Raw genomic sequence first — 23280 nt, 5'->3', positions numbered from 1 at the left:
TATCTAACTTTCAAGGAAAAAGAGGGATAAATGCCCCCGTCTTTGGGCTCCAGGATAGCTTGAAAACCAGGATAGAGTGCATGGAGTTAAAATATTCAGATTATTTCTGGAGACAGTTAAAGAACCACCCTTTTATTTCTCTTTCCCCTGGTGGTTTTTCAAGGGCAAAACTAATGCTTTATAATTCCCCCACGCCCAAGGCTAATCCATCCATTTTGACCTTTACGGCTCAGCGATGCTGGCTCCACACCGGTGCTAATGTAGCCATCAACCACCGCTCCTCAAAAGCCATTTTCAAATGTGCCTTTTTCAGCACCCCTATGTAATAAAAGGAATGGGAATCCCAAGATCTTTCAGAAGCAAATCTGCAAAGTGCTATCGATAAAGCTTAGTCCTTGCGTTCCCACACACACACACACACCACTAACAGCTAGCAAAAGAATGAGAGAGGGCCAAAGATCTAACTGGCACCTCAGAGTCCTTTAATCTTTTTAATCATCTTCTTTTAATTAGCCCATAATCCATTGATGGGTGGAGTCTGGGCAACTGAATGGAGCTAGCAGTGTTTACTGGCCGGATGCCTTCCTGTTGCCAATGTGGAGTTTTCTTCAGCAGAGATATTCTCATTGTGCCCAGAGAGAAAAATATCTGCCTCCACCTAGGATCGAACTCACAGCCTCCTCATTGTGAGGTGGTATCTCCACCCCTAGGCCATCACACCACACCAGCTGTGGGATTCTGGGAGTTGAAGTCCACACCTCCTAAAGTTGCCACCATTGAGGTGCCACTGGTAATTTGCTGTTGTTCTCAATGGTGCATATACAGGCACACACACACAATCATCATTGCCACAAACCGCGAGATGTTTCTAGGTATGGCTATGCACAGCTATGTAAGGGAGAAATCCTTCAGTTATCCACATCTGGCCACCTCACAGCGCCATGCCCAATTAAGATAAGAAGCAGGTGTTCTCTGGGGGGAGCCATTCACCATCCACCTGTGCCTTTACTCCCAAGTCAGCCCTTGCTCCTTAGTTGTTCCCTTCTCCGGGCAGTTCTGTGCATGCGCACATCGGGAACAGGCTCCAGCTGTTTTTCTGCCCCACTGATTTCCGAAGGCAGCTGATAACTGTCGGACGGCCCTGGCCCCATCTCTGCCTCTGACGCAGAGCCCTCCTCAGAGCCTTCCCCAGACTCCAGGACTGGCCCATGTTCCTCCCCAACTTCCTCATTGTCTGAGTCTGCCACCAGCTCCACTGGCAGGCTGCAACAACAGGGATGACACATACTCATGTGCCTTCCCAGTTCCTTTCAGTGGCAAGACAGTGGCTGCCAACACAAGCAGACCCATAAACTAAAAGGAGAGGTGCATTTTGTATTTTAAAGACTCTTTCTGCTTTTTTCTTACAGGAAAGTCTTTCCTGGCCGCTTGTAAATGTATTCTGATGCTTCCGTGCAATATCTGTAGATTGGCCTTCAATCGTGTTTTGGGGATCTCCCCGAGAAGCTGAACTGCAGCAGTCCAGCTGAGCAATGGTTAGGGTACAAACACCAGGAGTTTCTAGGGGGGATAAACACAACATCCATCTTTATTTATTCCAAGGTGTCACAGATTGGCATTTTAAGAATCCCAGTTTCAGAAGCGAGCCGAAGTCAAGAGGGCATTCGGGTAGCGGAAAAGGAATATTGCACCGAGAAAAATAAAATAAAATAAAGATATCGCTGGAGAGAGGGCGACGGGTTTCCATTCCAAAAGCATTTGAAAACAAATCAGAAAGACACCGTTTAAATGTTTAGCCCGATTGTTCGTGTTCGGAACTGATTGGGGTTTGAGTGGGATGATTTAATGGACTTGCATTTATTCCCCGCAGGAATACTGACCCGAAAGTACCGTGTAGGAAGGTGTTTCGAATGCGAAGCCCAAGGAGTGCCAAAACCGTAGCTCGTTAGGCACAATCCGGACCGTGCAGCCTTGGCATCTTGGTTTCTTGCTTTGAAGAAACATTTTGCCTTGGGGGTGAATGAGACGCACGACACAGAAAACCGTATTGTACGACACAGATAAGATGCTCACCTATAAATGAAATTTTGCCCAGAGTGAGAGACGCTCATCGTCCGCAAAACACAGAAAAACATCGGCTCGAGGAAAGAAAAACAAGACTTTAAAACAAAAAAAACAAAATAAAACAACCCATATAGATTAGATACACTCCACAAAAACAGATTCTTGGCAGGAACCACTTCTATACAACCTTGACAGAGATCCTGAATTTATATAAATCACCAGCAGAAATTCCAGCTGCTCAAAATGTTCGTTAGAGAGGAAGAGAGACAGAGAGAGAGAGAGAGAGAGAGATGCACGCGGGATTTCCAGGCCGGGCTACGCCATCGTGGGGGCCAATCTGGTTATAAAAGAAATGCTGCTGGCGCAGAGCCTTCGCAGGAACAGGGGGCACGAAGGTTTCATGATGACATGCTCAACCACGATCCTCAGTTCCGTGAAGAGGGTCCTGAAAAGAGAAATAGATTTTCAAGCTGGGGGCTTGTTCATGCCGTTTGCAACCATTATCGCTTTTCAACTGTCCAACGTGGGGGGGGGGGGAGAGGGAAGGGTGAGGAGGAATGCAGGTTCCAGGCTTCAAGGAGGAGAGCTGTGAGAGCCAAGGACACATCTGCAGGGGTCAGCCGAAAACAGAGGCTCTTTCTCATAACAATACAAGGACGCTCCATTGGACAATCTGACCTGCACTCATAGGAGGGAGGGGGAATCCTCGGTTGTAACAATGTGGGTTTGCGCGGGAATTAACTGGGGCTGGTTTTGCCTTCAATAGTGCTGAAATAATGTACTCAATAAAGTTTTGCACTGAGAGGTTGGCAGATCTCGAATGTGCTTGCATTGATTGGGATCATCTGCTGGGACGTTAAAAAAAATATTTTCAAGTTCCGTGACCCGTCAAAACCGCGTTCCACAAAACCGCGGTCGACGAAATCGCGTATGTGACGTCATCACAACGCGACGAAAAAGATCGAAAAATTGAAATAAAAATTAAATTACAGCAAGCCGATTCACATAAAGGTAAGGGTTAGGTTAAGGGTTAGGGTTAGGGTTAGGTTAAGGGTTAGAGCGTTAGCGTTACGTTTAGCGTTAAGGGTTAGCGTTAGGTTTTTCGTTACGTTAAGGGTTAGGTTTAGGGTTAGGTTAAGGGTTAGGTTTAGGTTTAGGGTTAGGTTTGGGGGGTTAGGGTAAGGTTTTCGCTTTATTTTTACATTTTTCGATCTTTTCCATCGCGCTGTGATGACATCACATACGCGCTTTCGTCGACCGCAATTTTGTCATCCGCGGTTTTGTGGTAGAACCTCAAGTTCATGTCAAACAGCAGCTGTTTTTTTTCTTCTCTCAAATGTAACCTACGAAACTCAAAGAGAACACAGCTGCGATCCCATCTCTGCTACGGCTAGACCTCGACTTACAACAGCCCACTTAGTATTTGTGGTGACTTGCAAAAAACGAGTAAAACAGCAAACAAAATTCTTAAAAGATACAAAATCGGCTAACGGCAGCAACATAAAATCTCCTAGAAATATTGCAAAGTCCGGAAGCTACACAAGCCGTACTCGACAACTATTGCTCTTAAGAAATTCAGCAATAATGTGCAAAAGTAGAAAATACACTGTAAATTTCATCTTATCGACAGGGGGCATATATTTCTGTTAGCTCTGGGGCTGCATGTGGCTCTTTCATCCCTCTGCTGTGGCTCCGTCGCCAGTCAGCTCCACAAGTGATAGGGCGATCTTCAATTCTAAAATACGCGAGGAGCAACCTTCTGCAAAAGTTTTGTGATTTTCAGAGGTTCAAAAGGCATCCCTTTCGGTTCTTTTGTTCAGCAACACAATTGTTGATCTGGAAGTCCCCAAACCCAGTTAACTAAGAAATGGAGCAGAAGATTAAACTTCGGATCTTAAAAGACATAAATCCTATCACTTGGACCTGGATTTTCTTCCCACAATTTGTAAAACACTCCGGCACAGACAAGGGGAAAGCGTTTTGTAAAAAAAAATATGAAAAAATAAATGGAATTACAGCTATGAGAGAGAAAGAAGCGCTCTGCTTAAGCATTCCCACAGTAATTTTACACGCGAGTAATCTTTCCTGGCCTCTTACCGGCAGTAAGGATTTCTGCGAGAAGAGTAACGGAGGGTAAGAAATCTGTAGTAAATGAAAGGCTGCAACAAGCTTCCTTGGCCGCTGAAAAGGACAAAAGAGATAAATGCGGTGGGTTAAAAAAAGAACAGCAGTTTGTTTTCTTAATCAAAATAGGATTTATAATATTACTAGCAGATAACCAGGCATCGCCCTGGTGTTTATTGACGTGGAAGCGTTTGTCTGACAGGGAGCCATTGAGGGAGGGGGGGGGCGTTCTTCTCCCTACTCCCATGCCCATCATCCCTGCCCTCTCCCGTCCCACGCGCTCCTCTTTCCCGCCCTGTCTATGATCCTGGCACTTTGCCCCAAATCCATCAGGCGCTTCCCCGTTGGCCCACTGGAGGGCGAAAGTCACGGCTGGCTTTCCAGAGGAAGCTGCAAAGGAACTGACGTCACAAACAATTGACGCTCTAGGATGCCACACTCTCTCTCCTTAACGACTCAGGCATTCCAGAGTTATGCTGGAACACACACACACACACACTCAAACCCCAGGGGTGTCTTACCGCAACGACCCCTCCAATCATCTGTGTGCCAAGTTTGGTTGAAATTGCTTAAAGCGCTCCAGAGTTATGCTGCAACATATACATACATCCTATTTATATTTATATTTATATTTATATTTTTAAATATATATAAAATGTGTGTGTGTGTGTGTTTTGCATTTGTGCTGATAAATAAATAAAGGGAGACTAGTATAGATCTATTTCAAGCTATTTAGCTCTCATCAGCTAGCCATACCCTTACTGGGGTTAGAACCTGTGCTGTATTACATATTAGGCAGTTGTGTTAACCACTAAGCCACAAGGTTCTCCTCCTTTATCAGCTGAGCCAGGGAAATAGGTATGTATTTAGTGCCACAACCCCTGGTATGCCCAAATAAGGGTTTGGCTAGCTGATGAGAGCTAAATAGCTTGAAATAGATCTATACTAGTCTCCCTTTATTTATTTATCAGCACAAATGCAACACAAATGTAACAAAGACAACAGTAAAAATAATGGCTTTCTGTCATGATGGTCTCTTGTGATGGGCCGATAGACAGAGAACGGAAGCAGTCTGCTTCCTCCCATATTTGGGCATACCAGGGGTTGTAACACTAAATAGATATATGTGTGTGTGTGTGTATGTAAATATAGATATAAATTAGATACAGTATAGTACAGTACAGTAGTAGTATTGTATAGTATAGTTAGCATAGAATAAAATAAAATAAAATAAATAATAAAGATAAAGAAATGGGGTCCTCGACTTGCAACCATTCGTTGAGTGGCCGTTTCAAGTCCCAGCGGTGCTGAAAAAAGTAATTTATGACCATTTTTCACTTGCGAGCATCCCAATGGTCACGCAATCAAAATTTGGGACGCTGAGAAACTGGCATGTACTTATGACGGTTGCAATGTCCCACGGCCACGTGATCCCCTTTTGCTACCTTCTGACAAGTAAAATGAACAGGGAAGACAGATTCACTCAACAACGACAGGAAAGTTCGTAAAAGAGGGCAAAACTCACTTCACAACTGTCTCACTTAGCATCTACCTGTATCAGACAAGAGGATTGGGGGGGGGGAATTCTGGGCCCAGTTGTGGGTCGTAAGCCGAGGACTACCTATATGCCACATTTTGAATGAATTCATCTTATAGGTCGATATTTTGTTGTTGATATGCACCCAAATAGATTTATAGATCATGACGTTAACATGCTTCACTTGCCAAAAATAGTGGCAATATCAAAAAAAGAGACCAAGAAAGTATGAAGAGATGGCAAAACGATGTAAGAGAAGAGGAACTGCCTGTCCAGTTTCACTCGTGAACAGACCCTGCTGTGTTCAAGGCAGATGTTTTCCAAGCAGTCTTGTCTGAAAGCAATTCCCTTATTTAAAAATAAGCCTCAATGAGTTTAATTGGGCTTACTTCCAAGAAACTGTGCCTAGGGTAGCCTCCGGCAATATGGTGCCATATGTTAGCCTGGCTATAAATGCATTATCCACCACCAGCCCCACATAATTGACCTTAATTGTGACAAACGAATATTCTGAAGCCCCCCCCCCCCACAAAAAACCCCACCCCCAAATCGAAGAGAGTTGGCTGCTCCTCATCAAAGTTTTGTCCCGGTATAAGAAACATCTTTTATCGTCTGAATCCTGTTTTAAGATCCCAAAGTGATAAAAGAATATATTTTATGCCACTCATTCCAATGTTTAAAAGCGATTTTAAACACCAATAACCTATCTTGTCTCTTGCAGTCCTTATGGTGAGAACTGCAAGCAACATGATATTCATTCACAACAATAATAGTTATCCATTATTAGTAAGTCCAGGTAGTCCTCAACGTATTGTCAACAATATTTCAAACTTATAACGGCCTCAGAAAAAGTGACTTATGGCCCACCCTGGGAAGTTACAATCTGTTGTGGCCCATGTTCCTCCCCAACCTCCTCATTGTCCGAATCTGCTGCCAGCTCCGCAGACCACAACATACATACATACATATACACACGTGTGTGTTTAAGTGACACCCAGCTATTTACAATACTATTCTGTATACAGACCTACCTCTGCTAAGTGTCCACAGACCTATTGTTAACTTAAACAACAGTTAATACATTATATAATTTATATCCTGCTTTTCCTACAGGCTTCTGGAAAGCAGTTAAGATACAGCACTGAGATACTGCAGGAATTTTTAAAAAAGAAAATAGATTCTTGGGACAAAATTCAGTTTTGGTTTAGTTGATCTTAGGACTTTGCTATTGACGTGAAAATCAAATCCACCTAATAATTAAATCAACACGGATCTTCCAATCGGTTTCTACAGAAGAGAAGAGAATAAACTTCACTGACACTTTGAATGTACACCAATCGGCATGCACTGAAATGAAATTTCATTGCATGCAGCTCTCAAAAGGTCTCCACCTCTAATCTAAACACAAACATGGCAAGATAAATAAAATAAAATAATAAGTATGCATGTACCCACAGGCTGTCTGGAAATAATTCCAGAGCAGACATTCAGCAGTTCAGCTCTGTTTTAAAGGTCTCATGGCAATCAAAAACCTGAATAAATCACTACCCTGAGCCTTCATCTTCACCCAGTAAATCAAGTTTCTTGGAGAGACAGGAAACACTGCATTCCAAACTTCAGGGGCAGTTGAGATAGCTTGAAAATATATAGAGAGAGATGAAGGAGTATAAAGGACCACATACCTGAAAAGCATAAACACAGTAGCTGGCATCAAGAAGATTTCGTTGCAGGCAATAAATTTTAAGATGTTTTGCTGATTAGCATTCAATTTGTCTAACAGATTTCTGAGAAAAGGAAGGCTATTTGAGCCCCGGGCCTTTAAAAAAAAAAGGGAGAAAAACAAATAAGCAAATGTCCTTGAAAAATAACTTATGCTCCGGCTTATGCTAATTTGCCAATGAAAAACAGAAACTCTGTAGATATTTTCCAACTCTTTAATATTTATAAACCCTGAAAGCCACTCATTTAATCCTCTGAGGTCTGAACCAGCTTTTGCAAACATGCTGATCCGTGGAAACCTAAAGAGATAACTCTGAATGCCACTAAAAAAAAAAAAAAGGCTCTAAGTATGGAAAGCGTGTTTCGTAGCCCCAAGAGGACAAAAATATCATCAGCATGTGTGTTAATAGTATCTCACAACTGCTTTATCCACTCCATGCAAGCATATATGGAACAATCTCCCCGTGGAGATTCGTACCCTCACCACCGTCCAGGCCTTCCGCACAGCCCTCAAGAACTGGCTAGCCCGTCAGGCCTGGGGATAATCTTATTTTTGCCCCTCCCGAATGCTGAGTGAATGTTGAGTTTTACTGTCTAATTTATTTTTGTGCACATTTCCTTTGTATTGTCCTACACTCCCCTTCCTTTTTGATTGTAAGCCGCCCTGAGTCCCCTCAGGGAAAAGGGCGGCCTATAAATGTCTAATAAATCCAAATCCAAATCCAAAATATAGTCCTCGATTTACGACAATTGAACCCAATATTTGCTTGCTAAGTGAAAACATGTCTTACCAACTTTTTTGGCTCCCGTGCCAAAAGCAGGGGAAGCGCGGGGTGTGTGTTTGTGTGTGTTGCATAGCACTATGGGTATGACACGCCCAGGCACGACCCCCCCTTCGCTTCCCCCCCCCCCCCGCTTTTGGCACAGGAGTCAGAAAATACCATATTAGACAAATGGTTATTCAATCTCTTCTTAAAACCCTCCAGTGTTGGAGCATTCACAACTTCCGGAGGCAAGTTGTTCCACTGGTTAATTGTTTTCACTGTCAGGAAATTTCTCCTCAGTTCTAAGTTGCTTCTCTTCTTGATTAGTTTCCACCCATTGCTTTTTGTCCTGCCTTCAGGTGCCTTTGGGAGAATAGCTTGACTCCCTCTTCTTTAGGGCAGCCCCTGAGATATTGGAAGACTGCTATCATGTCTCCCTTAGTCTTTCTTTTCATTAAACTAGACATGCCCAGTTACTGCAACCATTCTTCATATCTTATCCTCCAGTCCCCTAATCCTCTTTCTTGCTCTTCTCTGCACTCTTTCCGGAGTCTCCACATCTTTTCTACATCGTGGCGACCAAAACTGGGTGCAGTATTCCAAGTGTGGCCTTATCAAGGCCTTATAAAGTGGCATTAACATTTCACGTGATCTTGATTCTATCCCTCTGTTGATGCAGCCTAGAACTGTGTTGGCTTTTTTGGCAGCTGCTGCACACGGCTATACACTACAGAGCTGAAGAAGCTTCTTGGATGAGAAGCGAAACATCTTCAAAGAAAAATCAAGAAAGTCCATTTGCCTCTTGGGGGGGGGAAAAAACACTTTTTGGGACAACCGTGACCTGGATGACTGAGAACCTCTGCAGACATTCCCAAGGCTGAACAAAATTGCTCTGTAACCAGCAGACCAGATCAGAAAAACAGATTTTAGATGTCAACATCATACTTACATCAAGGACTTTCTTCGTGTAGGTCACAGCATGAAGCAACGAAAACAGCAGGACGGGGAAAATGCTCACTGAAGCCAAAGTTAAGGGCACAACATTATAGTTAAGAGTTGACAAGTTTTAAAAATCCTGGAATCGGAGAATGGTCATATTGGTACGGAAAGAATATTGTCTATGTGGTTGCCAGGATTCAGGTGAGCCTTGAGGAAGATTTTACTTTATAACTGATAGTTTAAAACCCTGCCCCTCACTCTTAGGAGAAATCTGAACCAAATAGACTTTAAAGAAGAGATGGCTAATTGGACAATGTTTGTGTGTGTCAGCATAATTCTGGAATGCCTAGAGCAATACAATAGCAGAGTTGGAAGGAACCTTGGAGGTCTTCTAGTCCAACCCCCTGCCTAGGCAGGAAACCTTATACCGTTTCAGACAAATGGCTATCCAACATCTTCTTAAAGACTTCCAGTGTTGGGGAATTCACAACTTCTGGAAGCAAGCTGCTCCACTGATTAATTGTTCTCACTGTCAGGAAATTTCTCCTCAATTCTAAGTTGCTTCTCTCCTTGATTAGTTTCCACCCATTGCTTCTTGTTCTACCCTCAGGTGCCTTGGAGAATAGTTTGACTCCCTCTTCTTTGGGGCAGCCCCTGAGATATTGGAAGACTGCTATCATGTCCCTCCTGGTCCTTCTTTTCATTAAACTAGACATGCCCAGTTCCTGCAACCGTTCTTCATATGTTTTAGCTTCCAGTCCCCTAATCCTCTTTGTTGCTCTTCTCTACACTCTTTCTAGAGTCTCCACATCTTTTCTACATCGTGGCGACCAAAACTGGATGCAGCATTCCAAGTGTGGTCTTACCAAGGCATTATAAAGTGGTATTAACACTTCAGCAATTTCAACCAAACTTGGTGCACAAATGACTTACTCTCTGGAAACAAATACTGTGGGGGTAAGACATCCCTAACACCCCTTGGTGTGTGTGTGTTTTGTTAAGATACAGCCTTTTGTGCCTTAAAATGGCTTCTACTGTACTGCCGTAAAATAGCTTCTACTGTACAGCACAGTGGAGTTGCGATGGTAACAGCTTCACAGTACTTCCACAAGGGGGCTCCCTCTGGTAAGGAGGAAAATCCAACATTAGAAATTACATTTGGTCCGGGCATTCCCACCCACCCCCCACCCCCCAAATAAATAAATACCTGGGCAATGCTGGGTTATCAGCTAGTTGAATATAATAAAGAACTCATTGCGTTTCTATCTTTCTAAGTTGCATTTTTATCTTTTTAGGCCTCCTGGTGACGGAAAGTGATGTGGGCAACCGTTTGAATTAATTAAGCAATCCATTTTTAAATATCACAAGACTTCTGCATAGGGCTGAAATACACCAATGAGAGGAAGAGTGGGAAATAGAGGAGAGAAGAAAGATAGGAAGAGAGGGATAGGAGAGAGGGTAAGGGGGGAAGATGAGGAGGATAAGGAGGAGTGGAATGAAGAGAGAGGAGAAGAAGAATGGAAGGGGAAGTAGAGCAGAAAAGGATGATGGAGGGAAGAAAGGAGGTAGGAGAGAGGTAGAAGAAAGAGGTGTATGGAGAGCAGAAGAGCTAATAATGGGTTTTTATCTTTCTGGGCGTTGATGACAAGAGGAACTGATGTAATTACTACTTAATACAATAGGATATTGGCTATGTAATAGTATACATGTGATTATATGTTATGAAAGTGGAAAATAAAAAAAGTATATTTAAAAAAGAAAAAGAAAAAAAAAGACTTCTGTGTAGGGCTCACAGCCCTGTGCAGGCAGTCCTCAACTCTTTGACCACAGTTGTAAATTTTTGTTGCTAAGCGAGATTTTTGTTAAGTGGATTTTGCCCCCTTTTTAACGATCTTTCCTCTCTCATAGTTGTTAAGTGAATCACTGCGGTTGTTAAGTTAGTAACCTGGTTGTTAAGTAAACCTGGCTTCCCTGTTGACTTCGCTCCTCAGAATTTTGCAAAAGGAGATCACCTGACCCAGGGATGTCGCACCGGCGTTAAGTATGAACCGGTTGCCAAGCGCCCGAATTTTGATCACATGACCATGGGGAGGCTACAGTGATCATTAAGCGTAAAAAAAAGGTCATAAGTCACCATTTTCAGTACTGTTGTCACTAAATGAATGGTTGTAAGTCAAGGACCACCTGTATATTATTATAAACCCTATCTTGATTAAGAAAATAAACTGCTGGATTTTTTAACCGACCATCCTTGTTTCTTTTGGTATTGGTATTGGTATTTTATTATTTGTATGCCGCCCTTCTCCGGGAGGACTCAGGGCGGCGAACATTTCAAAGGGGAAAAAAAAAAGACAAAATACAAATAATAAAAGTAGACAACAGTCGCACAACCATACATGTCGAGAGGGGAGGGAACTCATCACCCCCAGGCCTGCCGGCAAAGCCAGGTTTTGACGGCTTTTCGGAAGGCCTGGAGAGAGGTGAGGGTCCGAATCCCTGTGGGGAGTTCATTCCAGAGGGCCGGAGCTGCCACAGAGAAGGCCCTCCCCCTGGTAATAGCCAGGTGGCATTGGCTGGTAGATGGCACCCGGAGGAGGCCGACCCTGTGAGATCTAATGGGTCTGTGGGAGGTAATTGGCAGCAGGCGGTCTCTCAAGTCCTTGTCCTTTTCAGTGGAAAAAGAAAGCTTGCTGCAGCCTTTCGTTTACTACAGATTTTTTACACTCCGTTACTCTTCTCACAGAAATCCTTACGACCGGTAAGAAGCCTGTGAAGATCACTCATGCGTAAAATCAGTGACTTCTCTTCTTCTTATTATTTTTTCAATGTTCCTATGAAATCCCGCAGCTCCCTTGGCTCAAGATAGGGTTTAATTTAATTTAATTTGAATTAATTGAATGTAACCCTTTAAATTGTCTTTCAGCTCTGTTCAGCCCTACAACGAATGAGCAGATCCAACTTTTAGGCTCCCCGGACATTAAAAATAAATAAATTTTCCCTTCTTAAAAAGACAAAAGGATACTTGTGACGGGGTAAGAATTGACGAAGATGAGGGAATAGAGAAGGTAGTGGCAACTGTCTTCCAACAAGGCTTGGGATAGGAACGCCCGGCTTAGCTGGAAATGTGGCAGCCGTTGGTGGAGACGCAGGGCGCTGGTGAGCGCATTCGCCAACAAAGCCCTCTGGTAAAAGCTCGCTGCTTCGTGCAACCTGGGAATTATCCAAGGAGAAGTTACCATACAAACCAGCTACTGCTCCCAAGTCATCCTCCCACGAGCATTGAATTGCATCACCGACACTGCGGTGTTGAAATCTGCCCTGCTCAACTGGCACATCCAGGCAGTATATTATTCCTCCCATGAAAGACAAACAGTTCTATACTCTGTGAAGCTTTGTGGCGTTCCGGCACATTAAAAGAATAAAATAAGTGTTAAGATAGGTTAGCAATGTTTTATGAGTTTCAAATGATCCCATTCTGTGTGTGATGTTGGGGCTCAGTGGCTAAGATGCCGAGCTTGTCGATCAGAAAAGGTCAGCAGTTCGCCGGTTCGAATCCCCAGCGCTGCGTAACTGAGTGAGCTCCCGTTCCTTGTCCCAGCTTCTGCCAACCTAGCAGTTCGAAAACATGTAAAAAATGCAAGTAGAAAAATAGGAGCCACCTTTGGTGGGAAGGGAACAGCGTTCCGTGCGCCTTCGGCATTTAGTCATGCTGGCCACATGACCACGGAGACGTCTTCGTACAGCGCTGGCTCTTCGGCTTTGAAATGGAGATGAGCACTGCCCCCTAGAGTTGGGAATGACTAGCACATATGTGCGAGGGGAATCTTTATCTTTACCTATTGTATGCACAAAAATGGAAGGACACTTTGATTCCTACCATGGATGAGTAAAGGTTGCAGAAGTTCGCTGAAACTGACTATTTTGATTACAGAATATAAATAACTTTTTGTTTCCACGCGAATACCGCTTCTGAATTTTGTGCATGAAGTGGAAAAGAATGAAAATATGACTGGGTTTTACCGATCAGACTGATAGATCTTTATAGAAACAGCTTTTCATATTATTATGAAAAAGCAAAAGGCTATGATTTGATGTTATCAATGCCTTATTTAACTGTAACAGAGAGAGATGGAAATCAATGCTTCTTTTTTCTTTATCTTCCTCACTTCTCTTTCCCCTGTCCACCCTACTGCTTTTCAATTTATTTGTATTTGGTATTTTATAATACTCTATAACTAAATAAAAATGTTAATGGAAAGAGAGTATTAAATGGGGAGAAATGTTGAAATCTGAAAGTTTTGCCTCCGCTGACTCACACTGAATTGGTTATGTCTCCATTATTGTCCAGGCCAAATAACAAGGCTAAAATCAAAAGCAGCAATTGAGCACAATTCAAAGCATATTCTATTGATCAACTGGCAAATTAAATCCAGTATGTGATCTTCACCACTGAAATCAATGAAACTTCAAACTGCTAATCCCTGATTGAACATCTCTTATGCAACTAGACACAATGTATTTGCCTCCATTCAAGACAATATAACATAAAACATTTTAAAAATTATTGACACTTTCTTTTGAGTCCCAAAAATTGATACTATGCTATCCTAAATTTTTTTATGGTGTTGTGTCCCTAAAACTGTTACTATGCAATCTAAATTAATACAGTGTTGTGTCCCTACAATTTATACTATGCAACCTAAATTTATACAGTGTTGTGTCCCTAAAATTGACACTATGCAACCTAAATATATACGGTGTTTTGTCCCTAAAATTTATATTATGCAACCTAAATTTATACAGTGATCTGTCCCTAAAAAAAATTATATGGTGTTGTGTCCCTAAAATTGATACTATGCGACCTAAATTTATACTGTTTTGTCCCTAAAATTGATACTATGCAACCTAATTTTATAAAATGGATACTATGCAACCTAAATTTATATGGTGTTGTGTCCCTAAAATTTATACTATGCTACCTAAGGACCAGGAGCACCAGGATTTTTAAAGAAAATATTATACATACCCTAGAAGCGGAAGGACAAATAAAGCTGAACAATAAATTGTGAATATCCGAAAAAGCCACATTGCCGTGTCCAACTTGTTACTCATCAGAAATTGCTGGAACAAAAGAAAAAAGTTCATGCAGGAAAGTGTCAAGCCTGACATTAAATCCACAAATATTCAGCGGTTGCATAGAGACAGCAGGCCATTCCATTTTTTTTACAGGCAGTCCTCGACTTACGACCGTTTCTTTAGCAACCCTTTGAAGTTACAACGTCACTGTCTTAAGACCATTTTTCACACTTACGACCGTCGCCTGTGGTCATACAATTAAAATCTGGATGCTTGCCAGCTGACTCATATTTACGACGGTTATCACTCGATTCCCTTTTGCAAACCTTCTGATAAGCAAAGTCGGACGGGGAAGCCAGGTTCACTTAAGGACTGGGTTACTCACATAACATTGGCAATGATTCACTTAGCAACCTTCTGATAAGCAGGGGTAGCCAGGTTCACTTAAGGACCGGGTTACTCACATAACATCGGCAATGATTCACTTAGCAACCACGGCGAGGAAGGCCGCAAAATCGGGCGAAACTCAACTTAGCCGCGGTCTTTACCAATTGAAATCTGGGGCTCAACTGTAGTTGTAAGTCGAGGATTATCTGTATGGAGGGTGGGGGTGGGTGGGAATCAGTGATCTTCCCTTAGTACTTATACACGGTGGCTAAGTTATGGGATGGGAGGCCACAAGGAAATCCACGGGTCGCTTTATTAATCGGAGGACGGGAGGCCACGCGGAAATCACCCGGTTGCTTTAATTAATCCAGGGATGGGAGGCAATGTGGAAATCCACAGTTCTGTTAATCCAGGGATGTGGGAGGCCACGCGGAAACCCCCGGGTCGCTTTAATTTAATCGGGAGGACGGGAGGCCACGCGGAAATCCCCACTCCCCACGCCAGGCCCAGCGGCTGCCAGAGAGGAGGGGGAATGGACGCACGACAGCCTCCCCACACCACAACGTCTCCCATCTCCAACCCCCCCCCCCCACACACACACGCGCCGCGGACGATGGGTCCTGTAGTCCGGAGCGGGTGGGGGTGGGTGGGAAGGGAGCTCGCGCGGCCTCTCTCACCACCGCTCCGCCGCCGGCGCCGCCGCCTTGCATGGGCCCGTTCTGCGTCGTGTCCGCCATGGCCGACGACGCCCGGCTTGGCTGGCTCGACGAAGGAGGGGGGAGAAGCTGGAAGGCCGAACCGCGAGGGAAGCCGGAGCGACGCTGAGGGGGGTGGTGGTGAAAGGCGGCCGCTTCTGCGCAGGCGCGTGACCCCCGACCCCCGCCGAGGGAAGGAGGGAGGTAGAAGGAAAAAAAAAAAAAAAAGACGCCGCAGTCTGGTCGGCTTGACGCCTCCTAGTGCGCATGCGTCCTCCCCGCCCGTTTCCGCTTCAACCCGGCTGCCGGCGGGGGAGGCATGCTGGGCGATGTAGTTTCCTCGGCGTCTTTCTGTCGTTGGGCGGGGCTAAACCCCTGCTGGTCTGATTCCGACTGTGGTTTTGCAGATTCCTTTCACGTGTCTTTTTTTTTTTTTTTTCCTTTTGGTTTCCCGCTCCCCCCCCCCCGGCATATAAAATTAATGTTTGGGTTAATTAATTAATCCAAATTAATTAATTGATTCATTCATTCATTACATCTGAACTCCAAAAAATGACTTTATTTGATTCAATGACACAATGAATCACGCACACACCACGATCCCTGCCATACTCGTTAATTCACAATTAAACAAACGCAGGCCAGTCCTCGACTTACGACGACCACAGCTGAGCCCAGAATGTATGTCACTAAGCGGCACCTTTGTGCATTGAGTTTTGCCCCGTTTTACGACCTCCCGTGCCGCCGTTGTTAAGTGAGTCACTGGAGTGGTTCAATTAGTAATAATGGTTGTTAAGTGAACCTGGCTTCTCCCCGTGAACTTTTGCATCTGAGAAGGTTACAAAAAGGGGAGTGTGTGACTCCCCACCACTGTCGTAAATATGAGTCAATTGTCAAGCGTCTGAATGTAAATCATGTGACCATGAGGAATGCTGCAATGGTCGTAAGTGTGAAAAATGGTCATAAATCCCTTCTGTGACTTCAAAGAGCCCGTGAAGGTCTTCTAGTCCAGAGGGTCATCAACCTTTCGGACCTCAGGGACCAATAAATTCATAATTTTATATCCCGCCAGACCACTAATATGATCTGCCTAATCACTGACTGGGTGGGCGTGGCTAGGTGGTCATGTGACTGGGGGCATGGCCAATTTGATGTCACTCATGTCGAGGGGCACCTCGCCAGCCTCTACTCGCCCCTCCCCTCCCAGCCTCTCCTCGCCTGCCCACCTGGGCTCCTTAGGGCAGTGTTTTTCAACCTTTTTTGTGCAAAGGCACACTTTTTTCATGAAAAAAATCACGAGGCACACCACCATTAGAAAATGTTAAAAAAATTTAACTCTGTGCCTATATTGACTATATATAAAGTAATTTTCCCACGGCACACCTTACACTATGTCACGGCACACTAGTGTGCCACGGCACAGTGGTTGAAAAACACTGCCTTAGGGCCCCAACAGGAAGCAGTTGCTGGAGCTAAGCAACCCCCAGGAGAAAGAGTGGGCAAAACAGCTCCGTTCAAATTGGAGGCTCAGCAGAAGCACCTCACTGAGGGCTAGGAGCATGGGCTTTCCAAGCAGAGGGAAGACCTGGGGGAGTGCAAGGCCAGGTACCAACACTTGGAGGCTCAGCAGGCTGAGAGGGTCAGCCAGTTCCAGGCCGTGATGCAGTCCCAGTGGAACGAGGCCCTCCGGCTCTTCGCCACCAGCGGCTCTTCCCTCCAGCCTTCACCCAAAGCCCCCCCACCAGGAGGCTGAAGCAGACCCCAATTTCTTCCTCCCTCCGACTCACACAACCCCCCCCCCCCAAAGAGGGAGACTCTCTGCAGCAACACAAGCATTCATTGCACGTATCCCTCCCAGGGGCCGTAGTTTTGAGGACCCCTGATTTAGCGCAATATTAAAAATGCAAATAATTTTTCTGTGGACCAAGGAGAAAAGAGAAAAGAAAGACAGACATTGGGATTCTACCATCCACATCTATCTTACTGTCTGTCTTGCCTAGATAGATAGATAGATAGATAGATAGATAGATAGATAGATAGATAGATAGATAGATAGATAGATAGATGATAGATAGATAGATAGATAGATAGATAGATAGATAGATAGATGATAGATAGATAGATAGATAGATAGATAGATAGATAGATAGATAGATGGAAGATAGATAGATGGAAGATAGATAGATAGATAGATAGATAGATAGATAGATAGATAGATAGATAGATAGATAGATAGATAGATAGATAGATAGATAGATAGATAGATAGATAGATAGATAGATAGATAGATAGATAGATAGATAGATAGATAGATAGATAGATAGATAGATAGATAGATAGATAGATAGATAGATAGATAGATAGATAGATAGATGATAGATAGATAGATAGATAGATAGATAGATAGATAGATAGATAGATGGAAGATAGATAGATGGAAGATAGATAGATAGATAGATAGATAGATAGATAGATAGATAGATAGATAGATAGATAGATAGATGATAGATAGATAGATAGATAGATGATAGATAGATAGATAGATAGATGATAGATAGATAGATAGATAGATGATAGATAGATAGATAGATAGATAGATAGATAGATAGATGATAGATAGATAGATAGATAGATAGATAGATGATAGATAGATGATAGATAGATAGATAGATAGATAGATAGATAGATAGATAGATAGATAGATAGATAGATAGATAGATGATAGATAGATAGATAGATAGATAGATAGATAGATAGATGATAGATAGATAGATAGATAGATAGATAGATAGATAGATAGATAGATAGATAGATAGATAGATAGATAGATAGATAGATAGATAGATAGATAGATAGATAGATAGATAGATAGATGGAAGATAGATAGATAGATAGATAGATAGATAGATAGATAGATAGATAGATGATAGATAGATAGATAGAAGATTGATAGATAGATAGATAGATAGATAGATAGATAGATAGATGATTGATAGATAGATAGATAGATAGAGATAGATGATAGATAGATAGATGATAGATAGATAGATAGATAGATAGATAGATAGATAGATAGATAGATAGATGATAGATAGATAGATAGATATAGATGATAGATAGATAGATGATAGATAGATAGATAGATAGATAGATAGATAGATAGAAGATTGATAGATAGGTACATAGATAAATAGATAGATAGATAGATAGATAGATAGATAGATAGATAGATGATAGACAGACAGACAGACAGATAGATAGATAGACAGATAGATGATTGATAGATAGATTGATGGAAGATAGATAGATAGATAGATAGATAGATAGATAGATAGATAGATAGATAGATAGACGGACAATGGATGGGATGGGATGGATAGATAGATGATATGATAGATGGACAGAGAACTATCGAAAGAGCTGTCTTCTACCATCCACATCTATCTTTCTGTCTGTCTTGTCTATCCATCTATCATCTGGTCCGTCTGTCTGTCTGTCTGTCTATCTATCTATCTACACACAAACGTCTAGACACATGTACATATATGCATGAATTGTATTTGGCTCTAGGTGGACTTGCAACTCCATTGACCAGGAAGATGTGCATGTTTCTGAGCCGGCATGTGCATGCACACTGCCCAGCTGGTCTTTGCATGCACCACAGCACCGGAATCCCGAAGACCAGTTGGCTGGCGCACACATGCCTGGTTTTTTGGGGGCGGTTTTGGTCATTTTCTGGCTGTTTTTTTGGTCCAAAAACGGCCTGGAAAACAGCCTGAAAACAGCCCAAAAAACCCAGACTATTTTGGGGCCGTTTTTCAGGCTGTTTTCAATCCATTTCCCAGCTATTTTTCAGGCCAAAACATGGACTGAAAACAACCTGAAAAACAGCCTGGTTTGGGGGCATTTTCAGGCTGTTTTCCAGTGCGCCATTGCCCGTGAAGACCAGCTGACCATGCACGCCGGAAAGCAGAAGAACCACTGGCAACAGATCATGTGCCCTCAGAGTGGGCTCTTCGTGCCACCTCTGGCACACATCCCAGAGGTTCTCCATCACGGCTGTATACATAATATCCCGTGTAAACAATATAAGGTTAAGCAACTCCTAAGGTTATTTATTTCTTCCCACTGCAACTTTCTCAGGAGTAAACCTTGAATTGAAAGGGGTTTATTTCCAAACTAATAAATCTTGGATGGCCTTTTTTAAAAAAAATATTAAAGGAAACTAACTGGCGCAGAGAGAAATAATTTTGAATTCAACAAATCTTACTTCAGAGGAGTAAGATTTGCTTGAGATTCTCCAGCGGAGACAGCGTCATCAATTTGTGAAGGAGCCATAAATATTAAACACAATTTCCCGGTTTGTATGAGACGTTTCAACCAACAGCCTATTGACTTGGAAATAAACCTCTTCCAGCTCGGTTGCATTTATTTTAAAATGGATTTAATAAAGGAAAAAGGTGGGTTTTTTAAAAAAAATGCTATTTAAAAAAATCACCATTTTACATCTGCATGATAGGAACTGTATCCGTTGTATTTTTGGTGTGTTTGAAAAAAAGGGGGGCTTTAATTCACCCGAGATTTAAAAAATCATTTTGATTTGACACGCACAAGATTTAATGATGTTATTTTTTGCCCCAGATTTGTTTTGATTGAAATAAGGATTCCCCCACCTCACTCGGGTTTTTTAATCGGATCTCCCATATAACTGTCTGTTTTGGCTCTGCAACCCAACAAGACAGACACGGACTTCAGAGGATAATCAGAACTGCAGAAAAAATAATTACTACCAATCTGCTTTCCATCGAGGACCTGAACACTGCATGAGTCAAAAAGAGGGCTGTGAAAATATCTACAGACCCCTCACATCCTGGACATAAATTGTTTCAACTCCTACCCTCAAAACGAGGCTGTAGGGCACTGTACACCAGAAGAACTAGGCACAAGGACAGGTTTTCCCTGAATGCTATCATTCTGCTGATCCAATAATTCTCTCACCACTGTCAATAATTAACTAAGACTGTATTACCATTATTCTTCTCTTCTTTCCTATTTCTATTATTATTATTCTCTTCCCACTTATGACTATAACCATGTTGCTTGTATCTTTATGATTTACATTGTTTTACTTGTTTCCTAGTATAATTTGATGCCTTATTAGACCGATTAGATCCCACAGATTAGGCCTCCTCCGAATTCCATCCGCTGGCCAGTGTCGACTGGCGACTACCCGGAGGAGAGCCTTCTCTGTGGCTGCTCCGACCCTCTGGAACGAACTCCCCGTGGGGATTCGCACCCTCACCACCCTCCAGGCCTTCCGCAAAGCCCTTAAAACCTGGCTGTTCCGACAGGCCTGGGGCTAAAGAACCGTGCCCCTATCTCGAATGGTATGATTGTTGCGCTTTTAAATTATGTATTGTTGTGCTGTTTGTCAAATTGTTTGTATCCCCCCCTTCCCTTGTTTTGAGTTGTGAGCCGCCCTGAGTCCCCCTCGGGGGGGAAAAGGGCGGCATACAAATGAAATAAACAGTTAAACAGTTAAACAGTTATTAGTAACCAATAACTGTCACTAAATGTTGTATCTTATGATTCTTGATGAATGTATTCTGTTTTATTTATCTTTATGTACCCTGAGAACATCTGCACCAAAGACAAATTCCTTGTGTGTCCAATCACACTTGGCCAATAAAGAATTCTATTCCACTCTACTCTACCCTACTCTATTCTAATCTAATCCAATCTATTCTATTCTTTTAAAAAATGTCCTCTTCTCCATTCCTTCCTCCTGTTTCGAAATGCGCCAACATTTTTTTGCAGAAAATACAGGTTGTCTTCAACTTACAACAGTTCATTTAGGGTGAGATCAAATCTGGATCAGTCACCTGGACCAGAGATTTACTCTTGGAGAAAATATCTGGTCTCAGTGACTGACCCAAATTCCATCTCAATATCCTTATCCTGGGATATTTACTGTATATTTGTATAGTTCATTTAGTGACTATTCCAAGTTGCGTCACTGAAAAAAAATGTTGCAGAATATTCTATTCTATATCACCTTTAAAGGCGCGGCAATAAATGAGCCTCATTTTTATCGATTTATGGTGGAGATGCTTCAAGACGCCAGCAAATGGAATGATATCTAGGAGATCTCAGTCCCTAAAGTATCCCTAAACGCAAGGATCATCAGAATATTTTTTTCTCTTTCTGCATGAAATAATAATGAAGGCGTTCGATTTTGTCCTCCGCCAGCTCCTGACCCGTTTTAAATGTTTAATTTTTATTTTAAGCCTCGCGTTTGCAAAAACAACAACACACACACAATCACAAAAACGCTTGTCGGATTCCCCGGCTTGCAGGCCTCCCTTCGGCCGCTAGGGGGCCCTCCTCCCTTCCCTTCCAGGCTGCAAATTGATCAAGGCGGAAAGCTGGAGGGGAGATAATTAGTTTTATGTATATATAATATTCGATCATGAAAATATTCCTTCGCCTGATCCTAGGATGGGGATCCCGTAATATATGTTAAAACGGTTAATTTTGTTTCTATTATCTCTCTCCGAATTGGGTTTTGCCAGTCCTTGCCTTTCCACCCCCCCCCACCCCGCCCCAAATTATTGAAGCATCCACTAAAAAGGCAGGCGGGCTATAAGCCACGTTAAATCTAATTTTTTTCCTGTGCAAAACCTAATTAGCCATTTAAAAAGAGAGAGAGAGAGAGAGAGAGAAAGAAAGAAAGGCAAGAAAAAAAGGTTAACGCCAGCGCCTTAGACGGTTTTTGTTTAATAATCCTATTACCGACGGCTCATCATGTATAAAACGGTGCGGTGGATGCACAAAAATGGCCCATTTGTGTGGTTAAGAGACGCCATGGAGAAGCGAGGGAAGGGCAGGCAGGCTGTCGGAGAGCCGCCGTTCGCATCCTTCCAAGCCCGCCGCCGCCCGAGCGCTTCCCACGGACGGTGGAGGTAGGGATCCGAATCGTTCGGGTTTGCGTTTCCCCCTCTCTGAGCCCAGGGCGCCGCTTGTTATGGAGAACAGGGCGGCGAGATGCTTTAAAAACGCGCCGAGTCCCAAAAAACAAATTAGCCCGTTGCTAACAGTCTGCAATCGGGACGCAAGAAATTCTTGCGCGCTTGGATGTAAGCTTCTCTCGCTTTCTCTTCCCCCCCAACCCCCCGGGAGGGAAAGAGGACGGCGGACCGAGAGGAGAAGGTCTGAGAGACCCTTCCTCAACGTCTTTCTCACTTTCCCTCTCCCCCTCCCCAACGCCGCCCCCTCCCAGATTACTATCGGACGGAGCGCTCTGGAGAAATCGAGGGCTCAGCTGCCCGCCTTGGCATTTTTAGCGCTTGGGTGAAAGTTTTGTCTTTTGGTGTGTGTGTGTTTTTTCTCGGGGTCCAGCGAGTGGAGGGGGTCCGACCCCCTGGGATGAGCGCGAATTGAAATGGCGTTGCCTTTCCGAGACATCCCCCCAAATCGAGGCGACCCCCATCCGCCTCCTCTTCCTCTTTCCCCCCCTCTCTTTCTCTACACCTGTCCTCATCGTTACGTTTCTCTCTGTGTGTGTGTCTTTCTCTCTCTCTCTCTGTCTTTCTTTCTCTCTCTGTTTCTCTCTTTCTCTTTTTGTCTCTGTCTCTGTCTCTCTCTCTCTGTCTCTCTCTCTGTCTCTCTCTTTCTTTCTTTCTCTTTCTTTCTCTCTCTGTCTCTCTTTCTTTCTTTCTCTGTCTCTGTCTCTGTCTCTCTCTGTTTCTCTCTTTCTCTTTCTGTCTCTGTCTCTGTCTCTCTCTGTCTCTTTCTCTCTCTGTCTCTCTTTCTCTCTGTCTCTCTCTCTCTTTCTTTCTCTGTGTGTGTCTCTGTCTCTCTCTGTCTCTCTCTCTTTCTCTCTCTTTCTCTCTCTGTCTCTCTCTTTCTTTCTCTCTCTGTCTTTTCTTTCTTTCTTTCTTTCTTTCTCTCTCTCTCTCTCTCTCTTTCTTTCTTC

At 43.2% G+C, this 23280-nt stretch overlaps 1 protein-coding gene across 1 annotated transcript; it reads right to left on the bottom strand.

Annotated features, from left to right (window-relative positions):
* Window positions 1-1570: 1570 nt before the first annotated feature.
* On the bottom strand, window positions 1571-15479 carry TMEM33 (transmembrane protein 33). The gene is made up of 7 exons (XM_032224338.1): window positions 15288-15479; window positions 14174-14268; window positions 12170-12357; window positions 9158-9225; window positions 7408-7541; window positions 4162-4245; window positions 1571-2509 (listed from the first exon to the last, which is right to left on the bottom strand). The coding sequence occupies exons 1-7, from the start codon at window positions 15345-15347 to the stop codon at window positions 2380-2382; spliced, it is 759 nt and encodes a 252-aa protein (XP_032080229.1). The 5' UTR covers window positions 15348-15479; the 3' UTR covers window positions 1571-2379.
* Window positions 15480-23280: the final 7801 nt, after the last annotated feature.

This window comes from Thamnophis elegans, chromosome 9 (genome assembly GCF_009769535.1).
Source record: "Thamnophis elegans isolate rThaEle1 chromosome 9, rThaEle1.pri, whole genome shotgun sequence".
Taxonomy (NCBI): Eukaryota; Metazoa; Chordata; class Lepidosauria; order Squamata; family Colubridae; genus Thamnophis; species Thamnophis elegans.
The sequence above is the reverse complement of the archived record's forward strand: the minus strand, read 5'-3'. Positions and strand labels throughout refer to the sequence as shown.

Coding starts and splice junctions, on each gene's coding strand:
- TMEM33 (XM_032224338.1), bottom strand. CDS start 15,347: ATGGCGGACACGACGCAGAACGGGCCCATGCAAGGCGGCGGCGCCGGC. Junction 14,269..15,287: donor GCGCCGGCGGCGGAGCGGTG/GTGAGAGAGGCC, acceptor CTTTTGTTCCAG/CAATTTCTGATGAGTAACAA. Junction 7,542..9,157: donor ACACGAAGAAAGTCCTTGAT/GTAAGTATGATG, acceptor TTTTTTTTAAAG/GCCCGGGGCTCAAATAGCCT.